General features: G+C 49.8%; 1 protein-coding gene across 1 annotated transcript in view; it reads right to left on the bottom strand.

The window, feature by feature from the left end:
• Positions 1-23,938, bottom strand: part of LOC142257602 (NACHT, LRR and PYD domains-containing protein 6-like) — a 105,674-nt gene that overhangs the window by 41,314 nt on the left and 40,422 nt on the right. Inside the window, 1 exon segment of the mRNA XM_075329739.1 lies at positions 10,031-10,201. Coding sequence (XP_075185854.1) covers positions 10,031-10,201 — 171 coding nt within the window.

Here is a 23,938-nt window from a genome sequence, read left to right as displayed (position 1 = left end):
CTCTGTCCTGTACACGTCTCTTATTCCTGCACGTCTCTGTCCTGCACACGTCTCGTATTCCTGCACGTCTCTGTCCTGTACACGTCTCTTATACTCGCACATCTCTGACCTGTACATATCTCTTATTCCTGCACATCTCTGTCCTGTACATGTCTCTTATTCCGGTATGTCTCTGTACTGTACATATCTCTTATTCCTGCACGTCTCTGTCCTGGACACATCTCTTATTCCTGCACGTCTGCATCCTGTAAATGACTTTTATTCGTGCACGTCTCTGTCCTGTACACTCCTGTCCTGTCTCTTATACTTGCTCATCTCCGTCTTGTACACGTCTCACACTCGCACATCTCCGTCCTGTACACGTCTCTTATTCCTGCACATCTCTGTCCTGGACATGTCTCTTAATCCTGCTTGTCTCTGTCCTGTACACGTCTCTTATGCTCGCACATCTCTGACCTGTACACGTCTCTTTTCCTGCATGTCTCTGTCCTATACATGTCTCTTATTCCTGCACGTTTCTGTCCTGGACACGTCTTATTCCTGCACGTTTCTGTCCTGGACACGTCTTATTCCTGCACGTCTCTGTCCTGTACACATCTCTTTTTCCTGCACGTCTCTGTCCTGTACACGTCTCTTATTCCTGCACGTCTCTGTCCTGTACATGCCTCTTATTCCTGCACGTCTCTGTCCTGTGCACATCTCTTATTCCTGCACGTCTCTGTGCTGTACACATCTCTTATTCCTGCACGTCTCTGTTCTGTACACGCCTCTTATTCCTGCACGTCTCTGTTCTGTACACGTCTCTTATTCCTGCACGTCTCTGTCCTGTACACGTCTCTTATTCCTGCTCGTCTATGTCCTGTACACGTCTCTTATTCCTGCACGTCTCTGTCCTGTACACGTCTCTTATTCCTGCACGTCTGCATCCTGTACATGCCTCTTATTCCTGCACATCTCTGTCCTGTACACATCTCTTATTCCTGCACGTCTCTGTCCTGTACACGTCTCTTATTCCTGCACGTCTCTGTCCTGTACACATCTCTTATTCCTGCACGTCTCTGTTCTGTACACGTCTCTTATTCCTGCACGTCTCTATCCTGTACACGTCTCTTATTCCTGCACGTCTCTGTCCTGTACATGTCTCTTATTCCTGCATGTCTTTGTCCTGTACACATCTCTTATTCCTGCACGTCTCTGTCCTGTACATGTCTCTTATTCCTGCACGTCTCTGTTCTGTACACATCTCTTATTTCTGCATGTCTCTGTCCTGTACATGTCGTTTATTCCTGCACGTCTCTGTCCTGTACACATCTTTTATTCCTGCTCGTCTCTGTCCTGTACAGCTCTCTTATTCCTACACGTCTCTGTCCTGTACACATCTCTTATTCCTGCATGTCTCTGTCCTGTTCACGTCTCTTATTCCTGCACGTCTCTGTCCTGTACACATCTCTTATTGCTGCTCGTCTGTGACCTGTACACGTCTCTTATTCCTGCACGTCTCTGTCCTGTACACGTCTCTTATTCCTGCACGTCTCTGTCCTGTACATGTCGTTTATTCCTGCTCGTCTCTGTCCTGTACACATCTCTTATTCCTGCACGTCTCTGTCCTGTACATGTCTCTTATTCCTGCACGTCTCTGTCCTGTACACGTCTCTTATTCCTGCACGTCTCTGTCCTGTACACGTCTCTTATTCCTGCACGTCTCTGTCCTGTACACGTCTCTTATTCCTGCTCGTCTATGTCCTGTACACATCTCTTATTCCTGCACGTCTCTGACCTGTACACGTCTCTTATTCCTGTACGTCTCTGTCCTGTACACATCTGTTATTCCTGCTCGTCTATGTCCTGTACACGTCTCTTATTCCTGCATGTCTCTGTCCTGTACATGTCGTTTATTCCTGCACGTCTCTGTCCTGTACACGTCTCTTATTCCTACACGTCTCTGTCCTGTACATATCTCTTATTCCTGCACGTCTCTGTCCTGTTCACGTCTCTTATTCCTGCACGTCTCTGTCCTGTACACATCTCTTATTCCTGCACGTCTCTGTCCTGTACACGTCTCTTATTCCTACACGTCTCTGTCCTGTAAACATCTTTTATTCCTGCACGTCTCTGCCCTGTTCACGTCTCTTATTCCTACACGTCTCTGTCCTGTACACATCTCTTATTCCTGCACGTCTCTGTCCTGTACACGTCTCTTATTCCTGCATGTCTCTGTCCTGTACACGTCTCTTATTCCTGCACGTCTCTGTCCTGTTCACGTCTCTTATTCCTGCACGTCTCTGTCCTGTACACATCTCTTATTCCTGCTCGTCTATGACCTGTACACGTCTCTTATTCCTGCACGTCTCTGTCCTGTACATGTCGTTTATTCCTGCACGTCTCTGTCCTGTACACGTCTCTTATTCCTGCATGTCTCTGTCCTGTACACGTCTCTTATTCCTGCACGTCTCTGTCCTGTACACGTCTCTTATTCCTACACGTCTCTGTCCTGTAAACATCTTTTATTCCTGCACGTCTCTGTCCTGTACACGTCTCTTATTCCTGCACGTCTCTGTCCTGTACACGTCTCTTATTCCTGCATGTCTCTGTCCTGTACACGTCTCTTATTCCTGCACGTCTCTGTCCTGTACACATCTCTTATTCCTGCATGTCTCTGTCCTGTACACATCTCTTATTCCTGCTCGTCTATGTCCTGTACACGTCTCTTATTCCTGCATGTCTCTGTCCTGTACACGTCTCTTATTCCTGCACGTCTCTGTCCTGTACACGTCTCTTATTCCTACACGTCTCTGTCCTGTAAACATCTTTTATTCCTGCACGTCTCTGTCCTGTACACGTCTCTTATTCCTGCACGTCTCTGTCCTGTACACGTCTCTTATTCCTGCATGTCTCTGTCCTGTACACGTCTCTTATTCCTGCACGTCTCTGTCCTGTACATGTCTCTTATTCCTGCACGTCTCTGTCCTGTACACGTCTCTTATTCCTGCATGTCTCTGTCCTGTACACGTCTCTTATTCCTGCACGTCTCTGTCCTGTACACGTCTCTTATTCCTGCACGTCTCTGTCCTGTACACGTCTCTTATTCCTGCACGTCTCTGTCCTGTACACATCTCTTATTCCTGCATGTCTCTGTCCTGTACACATCTCTTATTCCTGCTCGTCTATGTCCTGTACACGTCTCTTATTCCTGCATGTCTCTGTCCTGTACATGTCGTTTATTCCTGCACGTCTCTGTCCTGTACACGTCTCTTATTCCTACACGTCTCTGTCCTGTACATATCTGTTATTCCTGCACGTCTCTGTCCTGTACACGTCTCTTATTCCTGCACGTCTCTGTCTTGTACACATCTCTTATTCCTGCACGTCTATGTCCTGTTCACGTCTCTTATTCCTGCACGTCTATGTCCTGTACACGTCTCTTATTCCTGCACGTCTCTGTCCTGTACACGTCTCTTATTCCTGCACGTCTCTGTCCTGTACACGTCTCTTATTCCTGTACGTCTATGTCCTGTACACGTCTCTTATTCCTGCATGTCTCTGTCCTGTACATGTCGTTTATTCCTGCACGTCTCTGTCCTGTACACGTCTCTTATTCCTACACGTCTCTGTCCTGTACACGTCTCTTATGCCTGCACGTCTCTGTCCTGTTCACGTCTCTTATTCCTGCACTTCTCTGTCCTGTACACATCTCTTATTCCTGCTCGTCTATGTCCTGTACACGTCTCTTATTCCTGCACGTCTCTGTCCTGTACACGTCTCTTATTCCTACACGTCTCTGTCCTGTACACATCTTTTATTCCTGCACGTCTCTGTCCTGTTCACGTCTCTTATTCCTGCATGTCTCTGTCCTGTTCACGTCTCTTATTCCTGCACGTCTCTGTCCTGTACACGTCTCTTATTCCTGCACGTCTCTGTCCTGTTCACGTCTCTTATTCCTGCACGTCTCTGTCCTGTACACATCTCTTATTCCTGCATGTCTCTGTCCTGTACACATCTCTTATTCCTGCTCGTCTATGTCCTGTACACGTCTCTTATTCCTGCATGTCTCTGTCCTGTACATGTCGTTTATTCCTGCACGTCTCTGTCCTGTACACGTCTCTTATTCCTACACGTCTCTGTCCTGTACATATCTGTTATTCCTGCACGTCTCTGTCCTGTACACGTCTCTTATTCCTGCACGTCTCTGTCCTGTACACATCTCTTATTCCTGCACGTCTATGTCCTGTTCACGTCTCTTATTCCTGCACGTCTATGTCCTGTACACGTCTCTTATTCCTGCACGTCTCTGTCCTGTACACGTCTCTTATTCCTGCACGTCTCTGTCCTGTACACGTCTCTTATTCCTGCACGTCTATGTCCTGTACACGTCTCTTATTCCTGCATGTCTCTGTCCTGTACATGTCGTTTATTCCTGCACGTCTCTGTCCTGTACACGTCTCTTATTCCTGCAGTCTCTGTCCTGTACACATCCCTTATTCCTGCACGTCTCTGTCCTGTACATGTCTCTTATTCCTGCACGTCTCTGTCCTGTACACGTCTCTTATTCCTGCACGTCTCTGTCCTGTACACGTCTCTTATTCCTGCACGTCTATGTCCTGTACACGTCTCTTATTCCTACACGTCTCTGTCCTGTACACGTCTCTTATGCCTGCACGTCTCTGTCCTGTTCACGTCTCTTATTCCTGCACTTCTCTGTCCTGTACACATCTCTTATTCCTGCTCGTCTATGTCCTGTACACGTCTCTTATTCCTGCACGTCTCTGTCCTGTACACGTCTCTTATTCCTGCACATCTCTGTCCTGTACATGTCTCTTATTCCTGCACATCTCTGTCCTGTACATGTCTCTTATTCCTGCACGTCTCTGTCCTGTACATGTCTCTTATTCCTGCACGTCTCTGTCCTGTACATGTCTCTTATTCCTGCACGTCTCTGTCCTGTACATGTCTCTTATTCCTGCACGTCTCTGTCCTGTACATGTCTCTTATTCCTGCACGTCTCTGTCCTGTACATGTCTCTTATTCCTGCACGTCTCTGTCCTGTACATGTCTCTTATTCCTGCACGTCTCTGTCCTGTACATGTCTCTTATTCCTGCACGTCTCTGTCCTGTACATGTCTCTTATTCCTGCATGTCTCTGTCCTGTACACGTCTCTTATTCCTGCACGTCTCTGTCCTGTACACGTCTCTTATTCCTGCACGTCTCTGTCCTGTACATGTCTCTTATTCCTGCACGTCTCTGTCCTGTACATGTCTCTTATTCCTGCACGTCTCTGTCCTGTACATGTCTCTTATTCCTGCACGTCTCTGTCCTGTACATGTCTCTTATTCCTGCACGTCTCTGTCCTGTACATGTCTCTTATTCCTGCACGTCTCTGTCCTGTACATGTCTCTTATTCCTGCACGTCTCTGTCCTGTACATGTCTCTTATTCCTGCATGTCTCTGTCCTGTACACGTCTCTTATTCCTGCACGTCTCTATCCTGTACACGTCTCTTATTCCTGCACGTCTCTGTCCTGTACACGTCTCTTATTCCTGCACGTCTCTGTCCTGTACATGTCTCTTATTCCTGCACGTCTCTGTCCTGTACATGTCTCTTATTCCTGCACGTCTCTGTCCTGTACATGTCTCTTATTCCTGCATGTCTCCATCCTGTACACATCTCTTATTCCTGCACGTCTCTGTCCTGTACACGTCTCTTATTCCTGCATGTCTCCATCCTGTACATGTCTCTTATTCCTGCACGTCTCTGTCCTGTACATGTCTCTTATTCCTGCACGTCTCTGTCCTGTACATGTCTCTTATTCCTGCATGTCTCTGTCCTGTACATGTCTCTTATTCCTGCACGTCTCTGTCCTGTACATGTCTCTTATTCCTGCATGTCTCTGTCCTGTACATGTCTCTTATTCCTGCATGTCTCTGTCCTGTACATGTCTCTTATTCCTGCATGTCTCCATCCTGTACACATCTCTTATTCCTGCACGTCTCTGTCCTGTACACGTCTCTTATTCCTGCATGTCTCCATCCTGTACATGTCTCTTATTCCTGCACGTCTCTGTCCTGTACATGTCTCTTATTCCTGCACGTCTCTGTCCTGTACATGTCTCTTATTCCTGCACGTCTCTGTCCTGTACACGTCTCTTATTCCTGCATGTCTCTGTCCTGTACACGTCTCTTATTCCTGCACGTCTCTGTCCTGTACACGTCTCTTATTCCTGCACGTCTCTGTCCTGTACACGTCTCTTATTCCTGCACGTCTCTGTCCTGTACACATCTCTTATTCCTGCATGTCTCTGTCCTGTACACATCTCTTATTCCTGCTCGTCTATGTCCTGTACACGTCTCTTATTCCTGCATGTCTCTGTCCTGTACATGTCGTTTATTCCTGCACGTCTCTGTCCTGTACACGTCTCTTATTCCTACACGTCTCTGTCCTGTACATATCTGTTATTCCTGCACGTCTCTGTCCTGTACACGTCTCTTATTCCTGCACGTCTCTGTCTTGTACACATCTCTTATTCCTGCACGTCTATGTCCTGTTCACGTCTCTTATTCCTGCACGTCTATGTCCTGTACACGTCTCTTATTCCTGCACGTCTCTGTCCTGTACACGTCTCTTATTCCTGCACGTCTCTGTCCTGTACACGTCTCTTATTCCTGTACGTCTATGTCCTGTACACGTCTCTTATTCCTGCATGTCTCTGTCCTGTACATGTCGTTTATTCCTGCACGTCTCTGTCCTGTACACGTCTCTTATTCCTACACGTCTCTGTCCTGTACACGTCTCTTATGCCTGCACGTCTCTGTCCTGTTCACGTCTCTTATTCCTGCACTTCTCTGTCCTGTACACATCTCTTATTCCTGCTCGTCTATGTCCTGTACACGTCTCTTATTCCTGCACGTCTCTGTCCTGTACACGTCTCTTATTCCTACACGTCTCTGTCCTGTACACATCTTTTATTCCTGCACGTCTCTGTCCTGTTCACGTCTCTTATTCCTGCATGTCTCTGTCCTGTTCACGTCTCTTATTCCTGCACGTCTCTGTCCTGTACACGTCTCTTATTCCTGCACGTCTCTGTCCTGTTCACGTCTCTTATTCCTGCACGTCTCTGTCCTGTACACATCTCTTATTCCTGCATGTCTCTGTCCTGTACACATCTCTTATTCCTGCTCGTCTATGTCCTGTACACGTCTCTTATTCCTGCATGTCTCTGTCCTGTACATGTCGTTTATTCCTGCACGTCTCTGTCCTGTACACGTCTCTTATTCCTACACGTCTCTGTCCTGTACATATCTGTTATTCCTGCACGTCTCTGTCCTGTACACGTCTCTTATTCCTGCACGTCTCTGTCCTGTACACATCTCTTATTCCTGCACGTCTATGTCCTGTTCACGTCTCTTATTCCTGCACGTCTATGTCCTGTACACGTCTCTTATTCCTGCACGTCTCTGTCCTGTACACGTCTCTTATTCCTGCACGTCTCTGTCCTGTACACGTCTCTTATTCCTGCACGTCTATGTCCTGTACACGTCTCTTATTCCTGCATGTCTCTGTCCTGTACATGTCGTTTATTCCTGCACGTCTCTGTCCTGTACACGTCTCTTATTCCTGCAGTCTCTGTCCTGTACACATCCCTTATTCCTGCACGTCTCTGTCCTGTACATGTCTCTTATTCCTGCACGTCTCTGTCCTGTACACGTCTCTTATTCCTGCACGTCTCTGTCCTGTACACGTCTCTTATTCCTGCACGTCTATGTCCTGTACACGTCTCTTATTCCTACACGTCTCTGTCCTGTACACGTCTCTTATGCCTGCACGTCTCTGTCCTGTTCACGTCTCTTATTCCTGCACTTCTCTGTCCTGTACACATCTCTTATTCCTGCTCGTCTATGTCCTGTACACGTCTCTTATTCCTGCACGTCTCTGTCCTGTACACGTCTCTTATTCCTGCACATCTCTGTCCTGTACATGTCTCTTATTCCTGCACATCTCTGTCCTGTACATGTCTCTTATTCCTGCACGTCTCTGTCCTGTACATGTCTCTTATTCCTGCACGTCTCTGTCCTGTACATGTCTCTTATTCCTGCACGTCTCTGTCCTGTACATGTCTCTTATTCCTGCACGTCTCTGTCCTGTACATGTCTCTTATTCCTGCACGTCTCTGTCCTGTACATGTCTCTTATTCCTGCACGTCTCTGTCCTGTACATGTCTCTTATTCCTGCACGTCTCTGTCCTGTACATGTCTCTTATTCCTGCACGTCTCTGTCCTGTACATGTCTCTTATTCCTGCATGTCTCTGTCCTGTACACGTCTCTTATTCCTGCACGTCTCTGTCCTGTACACGTCTCTTATTCCTGCACGTCTCTGTCCTGTACATGTCTCTTATTCCTGCACGTCTCTGTCCTGTACATGTCTCTTATTCCTGCACGTCTCTGTCCTGTACATGTCTCTTATTCCTGCACGTCTCTGTCCTGTACATGTCTCTTATTCCTGCACGTCTCTGTCCTGTACATGTCTCTTATTCCTGCACGTCTCTGTCCTGTACATGTCTCTTATTCCTGCACGTCTCTGTCCTGTACATGTCTCTTATTCCTGCATGTCTCTGTCCTGTACACGTCTCTTATTCCTGCACGTCTCTATCCTGTACACGTCTCTTATTCCTGCACGTCTCTGTCCTGTACACGTCTCTTATTCCTGCACGTCTCTGTCCTGTACATGTCTCTTATTCCTGCACGTCTCTGTCCTGTACATGTCTCTTATTCCTGCACGTCTCTGTCCTGTACATGTCTCTTATTCCTGCATGTCTCCATCCTGTACACATCTCTTATTCCTGCACGTCTCTGTCCTGTACACGTCTCTTATTCCTGCATGTCTCCATCCTGTACATGTCTCTTATTCCTGCACGTCTCTGTCCTGTACATGTCTCTTATTCCTGCACGTCTCTGTCCTGTACATGTCTCTTATTCCTGCATGTCTCTGTCCTGTACATGTCTCTTATTCCTGCACGTCTCTGTCCTGTACATGTCTCTTATTCCTGCATGTCTCTGTCCTGTACATGTCTCTTATTCCTGCATGTCTCTGTCCTGTACATGTCTCTTATTCCTGCATGTCTCCATCCTGTACACATCTCTTATTCCTGCACGTCTCTGTCCTGTACACGTCTCTTATTCCTGCATGTCTCCATCCTGTACATGTCTCTTATTCCTGCACGTCTCTGTCCTGTACATGTCTCTTATTCCTGCACGTCTCTGTCCTGTACATGTCTCTTATTCCTGCACGTCTCTATCCTGATCACGTCTCTTATTCCTGCACGTCTCTATCCTGATCACGTCTCTTATTCCTGCACGTCTATGTCCTGTACATATCTCTTATTCCTGCACGTCTCTGTCCTGTACACGTCTCTTATTCCTGCATGTCTCCATCCTGTACATGTCTCTTATTCCTGCACGTCTCTGTCCTGTACATGTCTCTTATTCCTGCACGTCTCTGTCCTGTACATGTCTCTTATTCCTGCACGTCTCCATCCTGTACACATCTCTTATTCCTGCACGTCTCTGTCCTGTACACGTCTCTTATTCCTGCACGTCTCTGTCCTGTACACATCCCTTATTCCTGCACGTCTCTGTCCTGTACACATCCCTTATTCCTGCACGTCTCTGTCCTGTACATGTCTCTTATTCCTGCACGTCTCTATCCTGATCACGTCTCTTATTCCTGCACGTCTCTATCCTGATCACGTCTCTTATTCCTGCACGTCTATGTCCTGTACATATCTCTTATTCCTGCACGTCTCTGCCCTGTACACGTCTCTTATTCCTGCACGTCTGCATCCTGTACACGTCTCTTATTCCTGCACGTCTCTGTCCTGTACACGTCTCTTATTCCTGCACGTCTCTGTCCTGTACACGTCTCTTATTCCTGCACGTCTCTGTCCTGTACATGTCTCTTATTCCTGCACGTCTCTGTCCTGTACATGTCTCTTATTCCTGCACGTCTCTGTCCTGTACATGTACACGTCTCATACTTACTGTAATTCCTCTATTTTGCAGTCTGGACTGGACAGAGCCTCCATCAAATATCTGAAGTGAGTACCATACAGACGGTTAATAGACAGGACAAGTATCTTCAGGGACCGGTTATTTCTTATTATAGATGCCAACTGGATGCAGGCCGTGTGCGGTAGATTATTACTACTCAAACTGTAAGAATGAGAAGATGAGACGTTGGTGACACATCCACAGGGTGTTAGTATAAAATCTGTAGATTGGAGACAAAATGTCTCCGACTTTTAGTAAAATCCATAAACATCAGTACTAAAAGTTGCACCTCATGTGCGGGGTGCCTGGACCGCCGGCAGCTCTATGATGTGTCCATTGACCATCTGTGTTCTAGAAATACAGACCCCCTAAGTAATGTCCTCACTTCATGGCATTTCATACTCCTGTGATTACTGCAGCACAATGACTGTATAATAGTGAAAAAAATATAGATGGAAGAACTTGTGTTACCGTGCATCATATAAGTAACAGAAACACTCAGAGTGGGGCCAGACAATAGCATATCGACTGAAGCTCTGCAACACCATGTGGACACAAATTTTTACAGAACATGTCCATCGTGATGAATGGAGAGCAACAAATATGGGTAGAAGAGTCGGTTGTCTACATCGAGCAGTTGAGAAATTACATGTAGTGTACATTGGATAATCATAATGTGTAGATAATTTTTTGCCTCTAAGGCGGGCTTTGCACGTTGCGACATCGCAAGCCGATGCTGTGATGTCGCACGCGATAGTCCCCGCCCCCGTTGCAGGTACGATATCTTGTGATAGCTGGCGTAGCGAAAATTATCGCTACGCCAGCTTCACATGCACTCACCTGCCCTGCGACCGTCGCTCTGGCCGGCGATCCACCTCCTTGTTAAGGGGGCGGGTTGTGCGGTGTCGCTGCAACGTCACACGACAGGCGGCCAATCGGAGCAGAGGGGCGGAGATGAGTGGGATGTAAACATCCCGCCCACCTCCTTCCTTCCGCATATTCTACGGAAGCCGCGGTGACCCCGGTAGGAGATGTTCCTCGCTCCTGCGACTTCACACACAGCGATGTGTGCTGCCGCAGGAGCGAGGAACAACATCGGACCGTCGCGTCAGCGTAATTATGGATTACGCCGATGCTGCACCGATGATACGATTACGACGCTTTTGCGCTCATTAATCGTATCATCTAGGCTTTACACACTACGATGTCGCATGCGATGCCGGATGTGCGTCACTTTCAATTTGACCCCACCGACATCGCAGCTGCGATGTCGTAGTGTGCAAAGTACCCCTAAGTTTATAATGTAGATTAAAGTGCACTAATAACCAGGATTTTACTATATAACCTAAAGCCAGTGCTATACTGGCACTATCAGGCTGATTCTATACATATATTTAGTTGTCAGTTAGGATGTTTAGGTTTTGAAACACAAGCAAGTAAAGTTTGTAAAATCAGCAGCTTTTTGAGTGACAGCAGCTGCCGATCAGCTGATAGCTGGGGTGGAATTCATAGTTATCCCCTCCCCTGTTATTTATGCTAATTCTATTATACAATCATTTTACTTTGTGACTAAAACAACCTGTGCTTATGTCATATGTACCGCCCCCGTGTCAGCAGCCGAGCTGCTCGGATCCGGATCCGCGGTGGCTCGAGGGGCGTCCGGACCCGGGGGTCTCGCAGCCACTCGAATGAAGGGGGGTATTTACAGGGAGTATGGGATATTGAGAGTTCGTGATTTCACCCGTGGTGTGTGGTAAGGTGGAGTACCACCGCTGCGGTTGGGATTACCCGGTGGCGATGGAGTTGGCAGCCAGGTGTTTAAGCCCTCCATGGGTAGGGGGGATGCCACATGACTCGGTGATGGTGACAGGGAGATGTCATTGGGGAGATAAGGGTCACTTGCGTACTCACTCAGTCCAATAACGCTGACACCGACAACTTTAGTAAACCAAAGTTATAGACACCGCTACCGCTGAGGGGAAGCACGTTTGGGTCCCGCCTCTGCTGGTGTTGCCTGTTGATCTGTGACCTTTCCCTTGGCACCTTGTTTCTTTCTGGTTGGTCCATGTAGCCTGAAAGTAGTCGGGTCCCGCTCCCCAGTATGGCTAACTGAGGGAGCTTGCTCTCAGGGTTCACGCTTGGGATTTTCTTGGACTGTATTTGTGGAAAGTCCTATGCCTCTCGTTGCGCTAGTACCCCTTTTATTGGAGCGGGTGGAGAGCAGATCTTGAAGGCTCCGTTCTCGTCGGGCGAATTGTCAGGTTGTCTGAAGCTACTCCCTGACCTAATGTCCACGTACCCCGTCGTGCCCTGGTCCCAGCCCGGTGATGGTACAAGGCCGCTGGCTGTCCTCCACGACAACGCCGTGCCCCTTGTCACGATCCCCTGTGACCGGGGGTCCAGCTCCTACCAGGCCCTGACCAACGTCTGCTACCTAGTAGTTCCAAGGAACCCAGCTCCTGACCTCCTCACTTTCACCTCCAACTCTACACTCTCCCTTTCTCTGACTGACTCCTGACACTCCTGACCTCCCCTTAACCAACTTCCCCAGTGGGTGACCCTATTCCACTCAGGCCGTCCACTGGTGTGTCTGGTGGGTGGGGTGCAGAATGTTCCTAGGATTTTGATTAGCTAGTTTTGGCAACACCAATTGTTAGGGACCCGTAACCAAGGAGGAGGTGGATATTGCACAGAAGGGCAGATTGCACAATACCCTGTGACGACCTGATAGGCTAGGGCCTCGTCACATTATACCTGACACACCCGCCCCAGGGCCGGGGGCACTCGGAACTGGGCCGGACTAGTCCGGGGACATCAGCAGTGGCGGGGGTCCGGTGGTGTCTCAATAATATAATAAATAAAATAAGATGAAGTTTGTGACACCACCTGTGTTTTTTTCGGCTATGTGGGCAGCGGGCAGCCATTGCGCTGCGGGTTCCCCGGGGCAGTTGGTGATGGCGCAGCTGAGATGATCTTGCTCCCCACAGGTGGAGCGGGACCTCGGAGCGACCATTAGGAAAGTCTATGATGGAAGTGGATGCGGCGCAGGAAGAAGCAGACGAAACTAGGCGTTGCAGTCAAGATGTTTACTCACAGTCTGTTCCAAAAACTGCAGGTAACCGGTTTCCCTGTGGCATGCCAGGATTCACTGTTGTGGGCCTCCGCCGATCCAGAACTGGGGTCAGTACCGGTGCATCCCTCAATGTGTCTCTCTTGGCCGTCTCTCTAGCGCTGACTTTCCTGCGCCTCCGTAACCGAGCCCTGACTGAAGGGTGGTTCACCGTGGTCCTTTTGAAGCCTCCCTTGCACCCGGGCTGTCGGATTGCTAAAAGAAATGTATTTCTTCCTTTCACCTGGGGACCGTCCCCGTTAATGCGGCCAGATTCCTCCACCCCAATATTCTTGGTGAAACAAGCCCACGGAGGCCTCTTGCACATCCGTGGCACTCTGGACCCCTTCACTCAGTGTCACCTGGGTCAAGCAGGACCCCAGGGTCTTCACCTTGAACTACAGTCTCTCCTTCCTTCTCGCTGGACCCCTATCAACTCTCCAACTGTCACTCGCTCTGACTGAAAAACTCTCTCTCTGACTCAAACTGACTCATTCAAACTGGTTCTCCTAACCAGGGGCTGGCTGGCACAATTTAGCCTGGGGGGCAATCACAAAGTAGTGGCCCTCAAGTTGTGGCAGACCACTATTGGACTGTTCATCTCTGGCCGCTCCATTAAAGCGGCAGTGGTAATAGGACGCCCTGACAAAATCAGGTTGTCACAGGAGACTGCATCTATCTTCCAGATGCAGGATTCTCTCCTCCTTGTCCTACCAACACGTCCCCACACAGGTACATATGTGACGCCCTGGACTAGCCAGGTAGTCACAGACAGGCCCTTGCACAACACCAACCCCCCTAATAAGGTGACAGCAGCCAACCTACAAAACCTAGTCACCTCCCTCTGGGTTTGATGTCCACACCAGGGGGGCGGAGCCAGGCAGTTGGCCACGCCCACCTAGGAGTTCACAGACCAAGAGGCAGGAAAAACCAGAGCAGATGAGTTTGAGGAGAGGGGGAGAGCGGTTAGGAGTGGAAAGTGTGAGGAGTAAAGTCTGTCCAGTGTCCTGGGTAGGACCCCGGGCACTTTGGCTAGGAGGCAGACGGTGGTGGCCACCTGCAAGGAGCTGGGATTACAGCAGGTGGAACCGTAAGGGACCGGGGCAGGGTAGTGGCTCGCCGGTACCGAACTGGGGAACCGCTTGGAAACCGGAGCACCAGTTTAGGGGTACTCAGACCCCGTACGAGGCCCAGAAGCCACTGGACCGAGTCGAATTCACTGATTGGGGTGTGGATTCTAGGTCCTTTCCCCACCCAAGACCCGAAGGAAGACAACAGCCCAACCAGAGGGATAGAAAGCCAACACCCAGGCATCGAGATCCCACGGGCCAGCGTCTGCGGGCAAGCGGGCTCTACTGGTACATACAAAGCTGGGGAGCGGACTACTGTTGCTCAGGCATAGGAGTCAAATTCTTATTACAAGTGAGGTGCAGGATAAAGGCGAAGACCACCAACCTGAAAAGGGGAGAAGTGCAGCCGGCTACTGGCACCGTCCACCATCTTGTTTGGTTTACCAGAGACTCCAGTGTGTCTGTAATAGTGAGTACAGCAATGCCCTCGGGCAGCGCACCGCGCTGCACCGCACCGACACGCCAGCACGCACCCATCCCCTCGCCTCGGCACCTCCCCCGGGACAAATCACCCCCCTACCGACGGAGGGTTAAACACCAAGCTGTGTAACACCGTCCCCGGGAGCCTAGTCAACGGTAGCGGTGGTGTCAATCCATTCACCACAACCCGTGGGTGGCGTCACAAACTTTAATCTAAAAACCCCATTCAAAGCGCCAGCCCCCTTGCAGAGCGACGTGACCCCCAGACCGGAGACGCTCGAGCCACCGACACACGAGCCCGGATCCGAGTGGCTCGGTTGCAGCCGAGCGCGGGGCGGTACACATCGGATCTTCTGGCGTCACGAACAGGATCGAAACTATCCACTTACCGGTGGAAGTGCACCTTGAAGCTACAGTCAGCGGAGTCCCGTTGAACAATTGCAGAAGCCGCCATCTTTGGGCGCGAAGTTTCCTGCCAATGCCGTCTTCTCCAAGAAAAGAGCGGGAGAGTGAAGCCCCGCCCCCAGAGAAGAGCCGGCTGCAGAAAGCGAGTGGAGTGCCCCGAAAAGACCAAGGGGGCGGGTGAAGACCCTGTTCCATGTGACAAAGTGGATAAAGGGCAGGGACTCCAGGACTCTGCCACTCGCCTGGTTCCTGGATCCCGAGAGTGCGTCATGCCCGCCCCGTCCGCAAAGCCTGAATTCCCAGAGCCCGCGCCCAAAACAGCGGCGTGTGTGGAAGCCCGGACGACCCTTATGTGCTGCCGTCTCCAAGCACAGGTGTGCTTCCTCACTTCCTCATGAAGCAATGAGCGGCCGAGATGGAAGGGATAGCCGCCGTCGTGCGGGCACGTGAAGTGGCGGCAGTTTTGGAGGAAAGGGTATGCGACCCACGCCTCTATGTCCTGGAGGGACTGGCCGCTGTGGCGGAGGAACCCGGTCTGCCCCTGCCCTCCATACTGCCTCCCTGGCTGCCCGTAGCGGTTGCCGCTACCTCTCCGCCCGGTTCCCCACCCCCGTCACCGGTGGCGGAGCCCGTTCCAGACGCCCATGGGGATCCGCCTGTGGAGGCAGCATGCGGTCGGCTGTACACTCGGCCCGCACCACTACTGCTCCCGTGGAAGGACAGTTCCCAGAGAAGGCCCGCACCCGATGTGATCCCGCCGGTCCCGGAAGTGACCGCACCCCAGCCGCCTAAGGCCCCGGCAGTCCGCCCGGCCAAGAAGGAGGTGGGCGCTACCCGGAAGAAGGCCCAGCAGGTGAGGCCAGTTGCCCCCAAATCCCAGGCCTCGGCTGAGGCGTCGCAGGGTTGCTGCTGCAGGGCAGCACCCCAGGCCACGTCACTGCAGGGTTCCCCAGCTCTAAAGGTACCGGTCGTCGCCGGTATGGGGGAACTCCGGCAGGGCCCAACCCTTGTGCAGAGGGAGCAGACGGACGCTCCGTATTGGGAACGGCGGCCAAACCAGCTGGGCCGGGAGATCGAGGCCCGGGAGAAGCGGAGAGCGGAGATCCTAGCCCGTACCATCCGGGAAAAAGAGAACTTGAGGAGCGCCACCTACCAGGTGCGGGGCCCGAGGTACGAGGGCCAAGTCCGGCGGTTCGACCCCAACAGAGGATGGGGATTTGTATACGAGCCCGGCCTGAAGGCCGAAGTCTTCGTATCCCGTCGGGATGTGTACCCGCACCTGCCCATGGGTCACCCGGACCGTGACCTAATACCCGGTGAGCTGGTCACCTATACCCGTCATTGCGAGGAAAGGGGCTGGTTTGCCCTCAGCGTCCAGAGAAGAGCACGCCAAGAAGGCTCAGGGCGCTCCCAGTCCCCTCCCCCACCATACAGTTCCAAAGTCACGGTGGAAGAAGAGTATGGTGATGAGTAAAGGGTAGCGGATCCCGGCTACCAAGCTGAACAGTGTCCGTTGGGACTAGAGTTGAGCGCGGTTCGCGGTTCTCCAGTTCTAGGCTCGAGTGATTTTGGGGCCTGTTCTAGATCGAACTAGAACTCGAGCTTTTTGCAAAAGCTCGATAGTTCTAGAAACGTTCGAGAACGGTTCTAGCAGCAAAAAAACAGCTAATTCCTAGCTTGGTTTCCGCTGTAATAGTGTAAGTCACTCTGTGAATCACACTATTATGACATTTCAGTGTATAGTGTGCGGGAACAGCGCATTCAGATCACTGCTGTTTCTATAATGGCGATCGCCATTTTTTTTTTTTTTCCTTGTCTTCCTTCCCTAAGAGCGCGCGTGTAGTGGGGCGGGCCAGCATGTCAGCCAATCCCAGACACGCACACAGCTAAGTGGACTTTTAGTCAGAGAAGCAACGGCATGTGTGATAGGATGTCCATGTCACATGTCCCTGCATTATAAAACCGGACATTTTCCTCCAGGACGCCATTATCTCTTCTGCGTCTTTGGTGTCAGACATCACTGTCGCAGCTCCGTCCTGAGTCCTATCGCTGATACAGCTGTATGCGCTCCATACACAGCGCTGGACAGCTTAGGGAGAGCACTTTCTAGCAGTCCTTTTAAGGGCTCAAACCGGTAGGGTCAGAGCCATAGGTGACAGGTCCTGAAAACAGCGACAGCGTCTGTGTAGCAAAGGTCAGGGATTTCCTCCCTGCATTTCCCTATTAGGAGGGAATAGAAAGGCAGGCTTCCTTTCCTCTACCCAGAGCCCCACAATCCTGGCACTGTACCCTCCTGTCCTCTACACACTCCAACTCATTATAACTAAGCCATTATACTAGCAAACACTCAGTGTACCTAGTGGCATCCTAAACATGGCTATTGGACTTTGCTATAGTCCCACTAGTGCAAAGACATTTGCAGCACCTCTGCCTGCATTGCACACTCCAACTCATTATAACTAAGCCATTATACTAGCAAACACTCAGTGTACCTAGTGGCATCCTAAACGTGGCTATTGGACTTTGCTATAGTCCCACTAGTGCAAAGACATTTGCAGCACCTCTGCCTGCATTGCACACTCCAACTCATGATAACTAAGCCATTATACTAGCAAACACTCAGTGTACCTAGTGGCATCCTAAACATGGCTATTGGACTTTGCTATAGTCCCACTAGTGCAAAGACATTTGCAGCACCTCTGCCTGCATTGCACACTCCAACTCATGATAACTAAGCCATTATACTAGCAAACACTCAGTGTACCTAGTGGCATCCTAAACGTGGCTATTGGACTTTGCTATAGTCCCACTAGTGCAAAGACATTTGCAGCACCTCTGCCTGCATTGCACACTCCAACTCATTATAACTAAGCCATTATACTAGCAATTTTTGCTGCCAGTTTAAGGGCCGTAGTTGCATTGTCAGGGATATTTATTCTTTATTATTCAGCTCTTAATAAAGCTAGACCACCACTGCAATCTACACCACCTCTCAATTTTTACTACCACATTATCAGTCCACAATCTTGTCGCAATCAACATGAGTGGCAAAATGACAGATGCTGGTGGAAAGGGGAAGAGGCGTGGTGGAAAAGGCAAAAAAGGTTTTGTCCGTGGGGAAGGTGGCAAAGCTCCATTATCATCTGCTGAAGATAGACCATCTACGAGCAAAAGTAAGATGTCTACTACTTACCGTGGACAATCCGATGTGCTCCCTTTTTTACGGACACGAACAACAGGAAAAAAGGTAGATGATGGCCAAAAAAGGAAAATGCTTGAATGGATCTCAAGTGGTCCAACAAGTGCCCTCTCAGCCACTTCAAGTACCGCATCCAAAAAACACCAGTCCTCTGAGTTGTCATCCCAATCAAACTTGCTTTCTCCCAGCTCTGAAGTCTCCATCAGCCCTGCACAGTATGGTGGAACTGAGATGGCTGAGTCTGCAGAGCTGTTCAGTCACACTATAGCCTGGGAATCAGAGGTCTGCTCCCAAGCTACAGTGAGTACAGAACAGGAAATGGTCTGCAGTGATGCCCAGAACCTTTGTGACTCTGATTCAGGCCGTGAGGACCAAGTTTCGGAGCATAATGTTGACCCTTTATCACAAACTGTAACACCTGTGGTTATAGACAATGAGGAACATACTGATGAAGATGAGACTCAGATACCCGATTGGGATGACAACTTAAATATTCGGTCAGGGCAAGAAGAGGCTCGGTCTGAGGGGGAGGGGAGTGCAAACACAACAATTGATGATGAAGTTCTAGATCCCACCTACTGTCAACCCACAGTCAGGCACTCGAGGAGGTCAACAGAGGTGGTGGAGGAGGATGCAACTGATGACGAAGTTACCTTGCGCCTTCCTGGACAGAGTCGGAGTACTGGTAGCACGTCTACAACTGCATGCTCAGCCACCACTCTGCCTCTGAGCATTATTCGGGGTGGATCAACAGGTCGCATGTCCTCTAAGCCTTGCCTAGCCTGGTCCTTTTTTGACATAGAAAAAGATCGCCCAAATTATGTGATCTGTAAAATTTGTCATGGTTCTCTTAGTAGAGGTCAAAACCTCAGCAGTTTGACAACTTCTTCCATGAATCGTCACATGAATAAATATCATATGGCCCGGTGGGAAGCTCACCGTGCTGCAATGCGGCCTAGCGGAGCGAACCATCCACCGCCTGCCCCTTCCAGTGCATCCGCGCGCTCGTCATCTTCTAGGACTGTGGGGACAGCTGTCACACCTGTTTTTCCACCCACAACTTCCACCACTGTAACCGCAACAGGCAGTTTGCTTGGTAGGTCGTCAGTTGTTTTGGAAGGGGAAACAAGTGAGTGTGTACAGCTCTCTCAGACATCGATAGCACCAACTTTGGATGAAGGCAACATCATGTCTCCGCCTGCACTTTCCTCACAAACCTGCATTTTTCCAGGGACACCCTACTCCACACCGTCTACACACAGCAGCCAGATCTCTGTCCCTCAGATGTGGACAAATAAAAGGCCATTTCCTGCGACCCATGGCAAAGCTAAGAGGTTGACTCTATCCCTCTGTAAGCTGTTGGCTACCGAAATGCTGCCTTTCCGCCTAGTGGACACACAGGATTTTAGAGACCTTATGTCTGTCGCTATGCCCCAGTACCAGATGCCTAGTCGCCACTACTTCTCTAAGAAAGGTGTGCCCGCACTACACCAGCATGTCGCACACAACATCACCGCTTCCTTGAGAAACTCTGTGTGTGAACGGGTGCATTTCACCACCGATACTTGGACCAGTAAGCATGGACAGGGACGTTACATGTCGCTCACTGGGCACTGGGTAACTATGGTAATAGATGGTGAAGGGTCTGCTGCACAAGTCTTGCCGTCCCCACGACTTGTGTGTCAATCCTCTGTCTGTCCAAGTTCCGCCACTGCTTCTGCATCCTCCACCTCATCTGGGTCCTCCACCTCCGCCCCAAGCCTGCCTGGTCAGGCCACCAGCGTTCTCACTGCGCAGAAGGAATCACGCACCCATCATTACTATGCTGGCAGCAGAGCGCAACGGCATCAGGCGGTCTTTAGCTTGACATGTCTTGGGAATAAGAGTCACACAGCTGAGGAGTTGTGGTCAGCTCTGCGGTCCGAGTTTAATAAATGGTTGTCTCCACTCAACCTGCAGCCTGGTAAGGCCGTGTGCGACAATGCTGCAAACCTGAGTGCGGCCCTTCGCCTGGGCAAGGTGACACACGTACCTTGTATGGCTCACGTGTTGAACCTTGTCGTGCAGCAATTTTTAACACACTATCCCGGCCTAGATGGCCTTCTGAACAGAGCACGAAAACGGTCTGCTCACTTCCGCCGTTCAAGCGCCGCAGCTGAGCGACTTGCATCGCTCCAGAAGTCTTTCGGCCTGCCGGTTCATCGCCTGAAATGCGATGTGGCGACACGCTGGAATTCAACTCTCCACATGTTACAGCGACTGTGGCAGCACCGCCGTGCCCTGGTGCAATACGTCATGACGTATAGCCTGGGCCAACGAGATGCAGAGGTGGGGCAGATCACCCTGATGGAGTGGTCTCAGATCAAGGACCTATGCACCCTTCTGCACAGTTTCGACATGGCGACGAATATGTTTAGCGCTGACAATGCCATTATCAGCATGACGATTCCAGTCATTTACATGCTGGAGCACACGCTAAACACTATTCGGAGTCAGGGGGTGGGAGAACAGGAAGGGGATGAACTACAGGAGGATTCATTAGCGCAAGACACAACAACATCACCAAGGTCCAGACGTTCACCAAGGCGCCAGGCATGGGAGCATGGGGGACAGGGATCAACAAGGGCGCATGGTAGCAGGCGAGATGTTGAGGAAGGTGCAGGAGGACATGAAGAAATGGAGGACGAACTATCCATGGATATGGAAGACTCAGCAGATGAGGGAGACCTTGGTCAAATTTCAGTTGAAAGAGGTTGGGGGGAGATGTCAGAGTAAGAAAGAACGGTTAGCACCTCTATGCCACAAACACAGCGTGGACTTGGTCCGCATGGCTGCGCAAGACACATGAGTGCCTTCTTGTTGCACTACCTCCAACATGACCCTCGTATTGTCAAAATTAGAAGTGATGATGACTACTGGCTTGCCACACTATTAGATCCCCGGTACAAGTCCAAATTTTGTGACATAATTCCAGCCATAGAAAGGGACGCACGTATGCAGGAGTATCAGCAGAAGCGGTTACTCGATCTTAGATCCGCTTTTCCACCAAACAACCGTGCAGGTGCAGGGAGTGAATCTCCCAGTTGTAACTTGACAAACATGGGACGGTCTCGTCATCTTCAACAGTCTACACGTACCAGTAGGACCGTATCTGGTGCTGGTAACAGCAATTTTATGGAATCTTTTCATAATTTTTTTAGACCCTCCTTTGCAAGGCCACCAGAGACAACAAGTCTGACACATAGTCAACGGCTGGAGAGGATGATACAGGAGTATCTACAAATGAACATCGATGCCATGACTTTGCAAATGGAGCCTTGCTCCTTTTGGGCTTCAAATCTAGAAAAATGGCCAGAGCTATCCAGTTACGCCTTGGAGATTTTGTCGTGTCCAACTGCCAGCGTTGTCTCTGAACGTGTCTTCAGTGCTGCTGGGTGTGTGCTGACAGATAAGCGCACGCGTCTGTCCAGTGACAATGTGGACAGACTGACGTTCATCAAAATGAACAAGACATGGATCCAGAAGGAATTTACTACCCCTGTGTCATCCTGGGGAGAGTAAATGCTTGTGGATTTGGAATGTGCTTGATGCAAATTTAGCTGTGAAGTGTACAACTAGGGCACAAGTGCTGCCACTGAATGGGTGGGTGTGTGTGGGGCCCAATTTTTGGAAAAAAAGGGAGACTCCGCTTGGAGTAACCCTTGCTTACATTGTTTTTAAAAGGAGCCAAGATGAACAAGTCATGGTTCAGCAAAGACTTTGCTACCTACCCCGGTGTCATCCTGGGGACGGTTAAGAATAGCGTATTTTTGAATGTGCTTGATGCAAATCTAGCTGTGAAGTGTAGAACTAGGGCACAAGTGCTGCCACTGAATGGGTGGGTGTGTGGGGCACAATTTTTGGAAAAAAGGGAGGCTCCACTTGGAGTAACCCTTGCTTGATGTGTTTTTAAAAGAAGCCAAGATGAACAGAGCTGGGATCAGGAAAGACTTTGCTACCTACCCTGGTGTCATCCTGGGGACGGATAAGAATGGCGTATTTTGGAATGTGCTTGATGCAAATCTAGCTGTGAAGTGTACAACTAGGGCACAAGTGCTGCCACTGAATGGGTGGGTGTGTGTGGGGCACAATTTTTGGAAAAAAGGGAGACTTCGCTTGGAGTAACCCTTGCTTACATTGTTTTTAAAAGAAGCCAAGATGAACAGAGCTGGGATCAGGAAAGACTTTGCTACCTACCCCGGTGTCATCCTGGGGACGGATAAGAATGGCGTATTTTTGAATGTGCTTGATGCAAATCTAGCTGTGAAGTGTACAACTGGGGCACAAGTGCTGCCACTGAAGGGGTGGGTGTGTGTGGGGCACAATTTTTGGAAAAAAGGGAGACTTCGCTTGGAGTAACCCTTGCTTACATTGTTTTTAAAAGAAGCCAAGATGAACAAGTCATGGTTCAGCAAAGACTTTGCTACCTACCCCGGTGTCATCCTGGGGACGGTTAAGAATAGCGTATTTTTGAATGTGCTTGATGCAAGTCTAGCTGTGAAGTGTACAACTAGGGCACAAGTGCTGCCACTGAATGGGTGGGTGTGTGTGGGGCACAATTTTTGGAAAAAAGGGAGACTTCGCTTGGAGTAACCCTTGCTTACATTGTTTTTAAAAGAAGCCAAGATGAACAAGTCATGGTTCAGCAAAGACTTTGCTACCTACCCCGGTGTCATCCTGGGGACGGTTAAGAATAGCGTATTTTTGAATGTGCTTGATGCAAATCTAGCTGTGAAGTGTACAACTAGGGCACAAGTGCTGCCACTGAATGGGTGGGTGTGTGGGGCACAATTTTTGGAAAAAAGGGAGACTTCGCTTGGATTAACCCTTGCTTACATTGTTTTTAAAAGAAGCCAAGATGAACAAGTCATGGTTCAGCAAAGACTTTGCTACCTACCCCGGTGTCATCCTGGGGACGGTTAAGAATAGCGTATTTTTGAATGTGCTTGATGTAAATCTAGCTGTGAAGTGTAGAACTAGGGCACAAGTGCTGCCACTGAATGGGTGGGTGTGTGGGGCACAATTTTTGGAAAAAAGGGAGGCTCCACTTGGAGTAACCCTTGCTTGATGTGTTTTTAAAAGAAGCCAAGATGAACAGAGCTGGGATCAGGAAAGACTTTGCTACCTACCCTGGTGTCATCCTGGGGACGGATAAGAATGGCGTATTTTGGAATGTGCTTGATGCAAATCTAGCTGTGAAGTGTACAACTAGGGCACAAGTGCTGCCACTGAATGGGTGGGTGTGTGTGGGGCACAATTTTTGGAAAAAAGGGAGACTTCGCTTGGAGTAACCCTTGCTTACATTGTTTTTAAAAGAAGCCAAGATGAACAGAGCTGGGATCAGGAAAGACTTTGCTACCTACCCCGGTGTCATCCTGGGGACGGATAAGAATGGCGTATTTTTGAATGTGCTTGATGCAAATCTAGCTGTGAAGTGTACAACTGGGGCACAAGTGCTGCCACTGAAGGGGTGGGTGTGTGTGGGGCACAATTTTTGGAAAAAAGGGAGACTTCGCTTGGAGTAACCCTTGCTTACATTGTTTTTAAAAGAAGCCAAGATGAACAAGTCATGGTTCAGCAAAGACTTTGCTACCTAC

Source organism: Anomaloglossus baeobatrachus, chromosome 12, assembly GCF_048569485.1.
Source record: "Anomaloglossus baeobatrachus isolate aAnoBae1 chromosome 12, aAnoBae1.hap1, whole genome shotgun sequence".
Classification (NCBI taxonomy): domain Eukaryota; kingdom Metazoa; phylum Chordata; class Amphibia; order Anura; family Aromobatidae; genus Anomaloglossus; species Anomaloglossus baeobatrachus.
The sequence above is the reverse complement of the archived record's forward strand: the minus strand, read 5'-3'. Positions and strand labels throughout refer to the sequence as shown.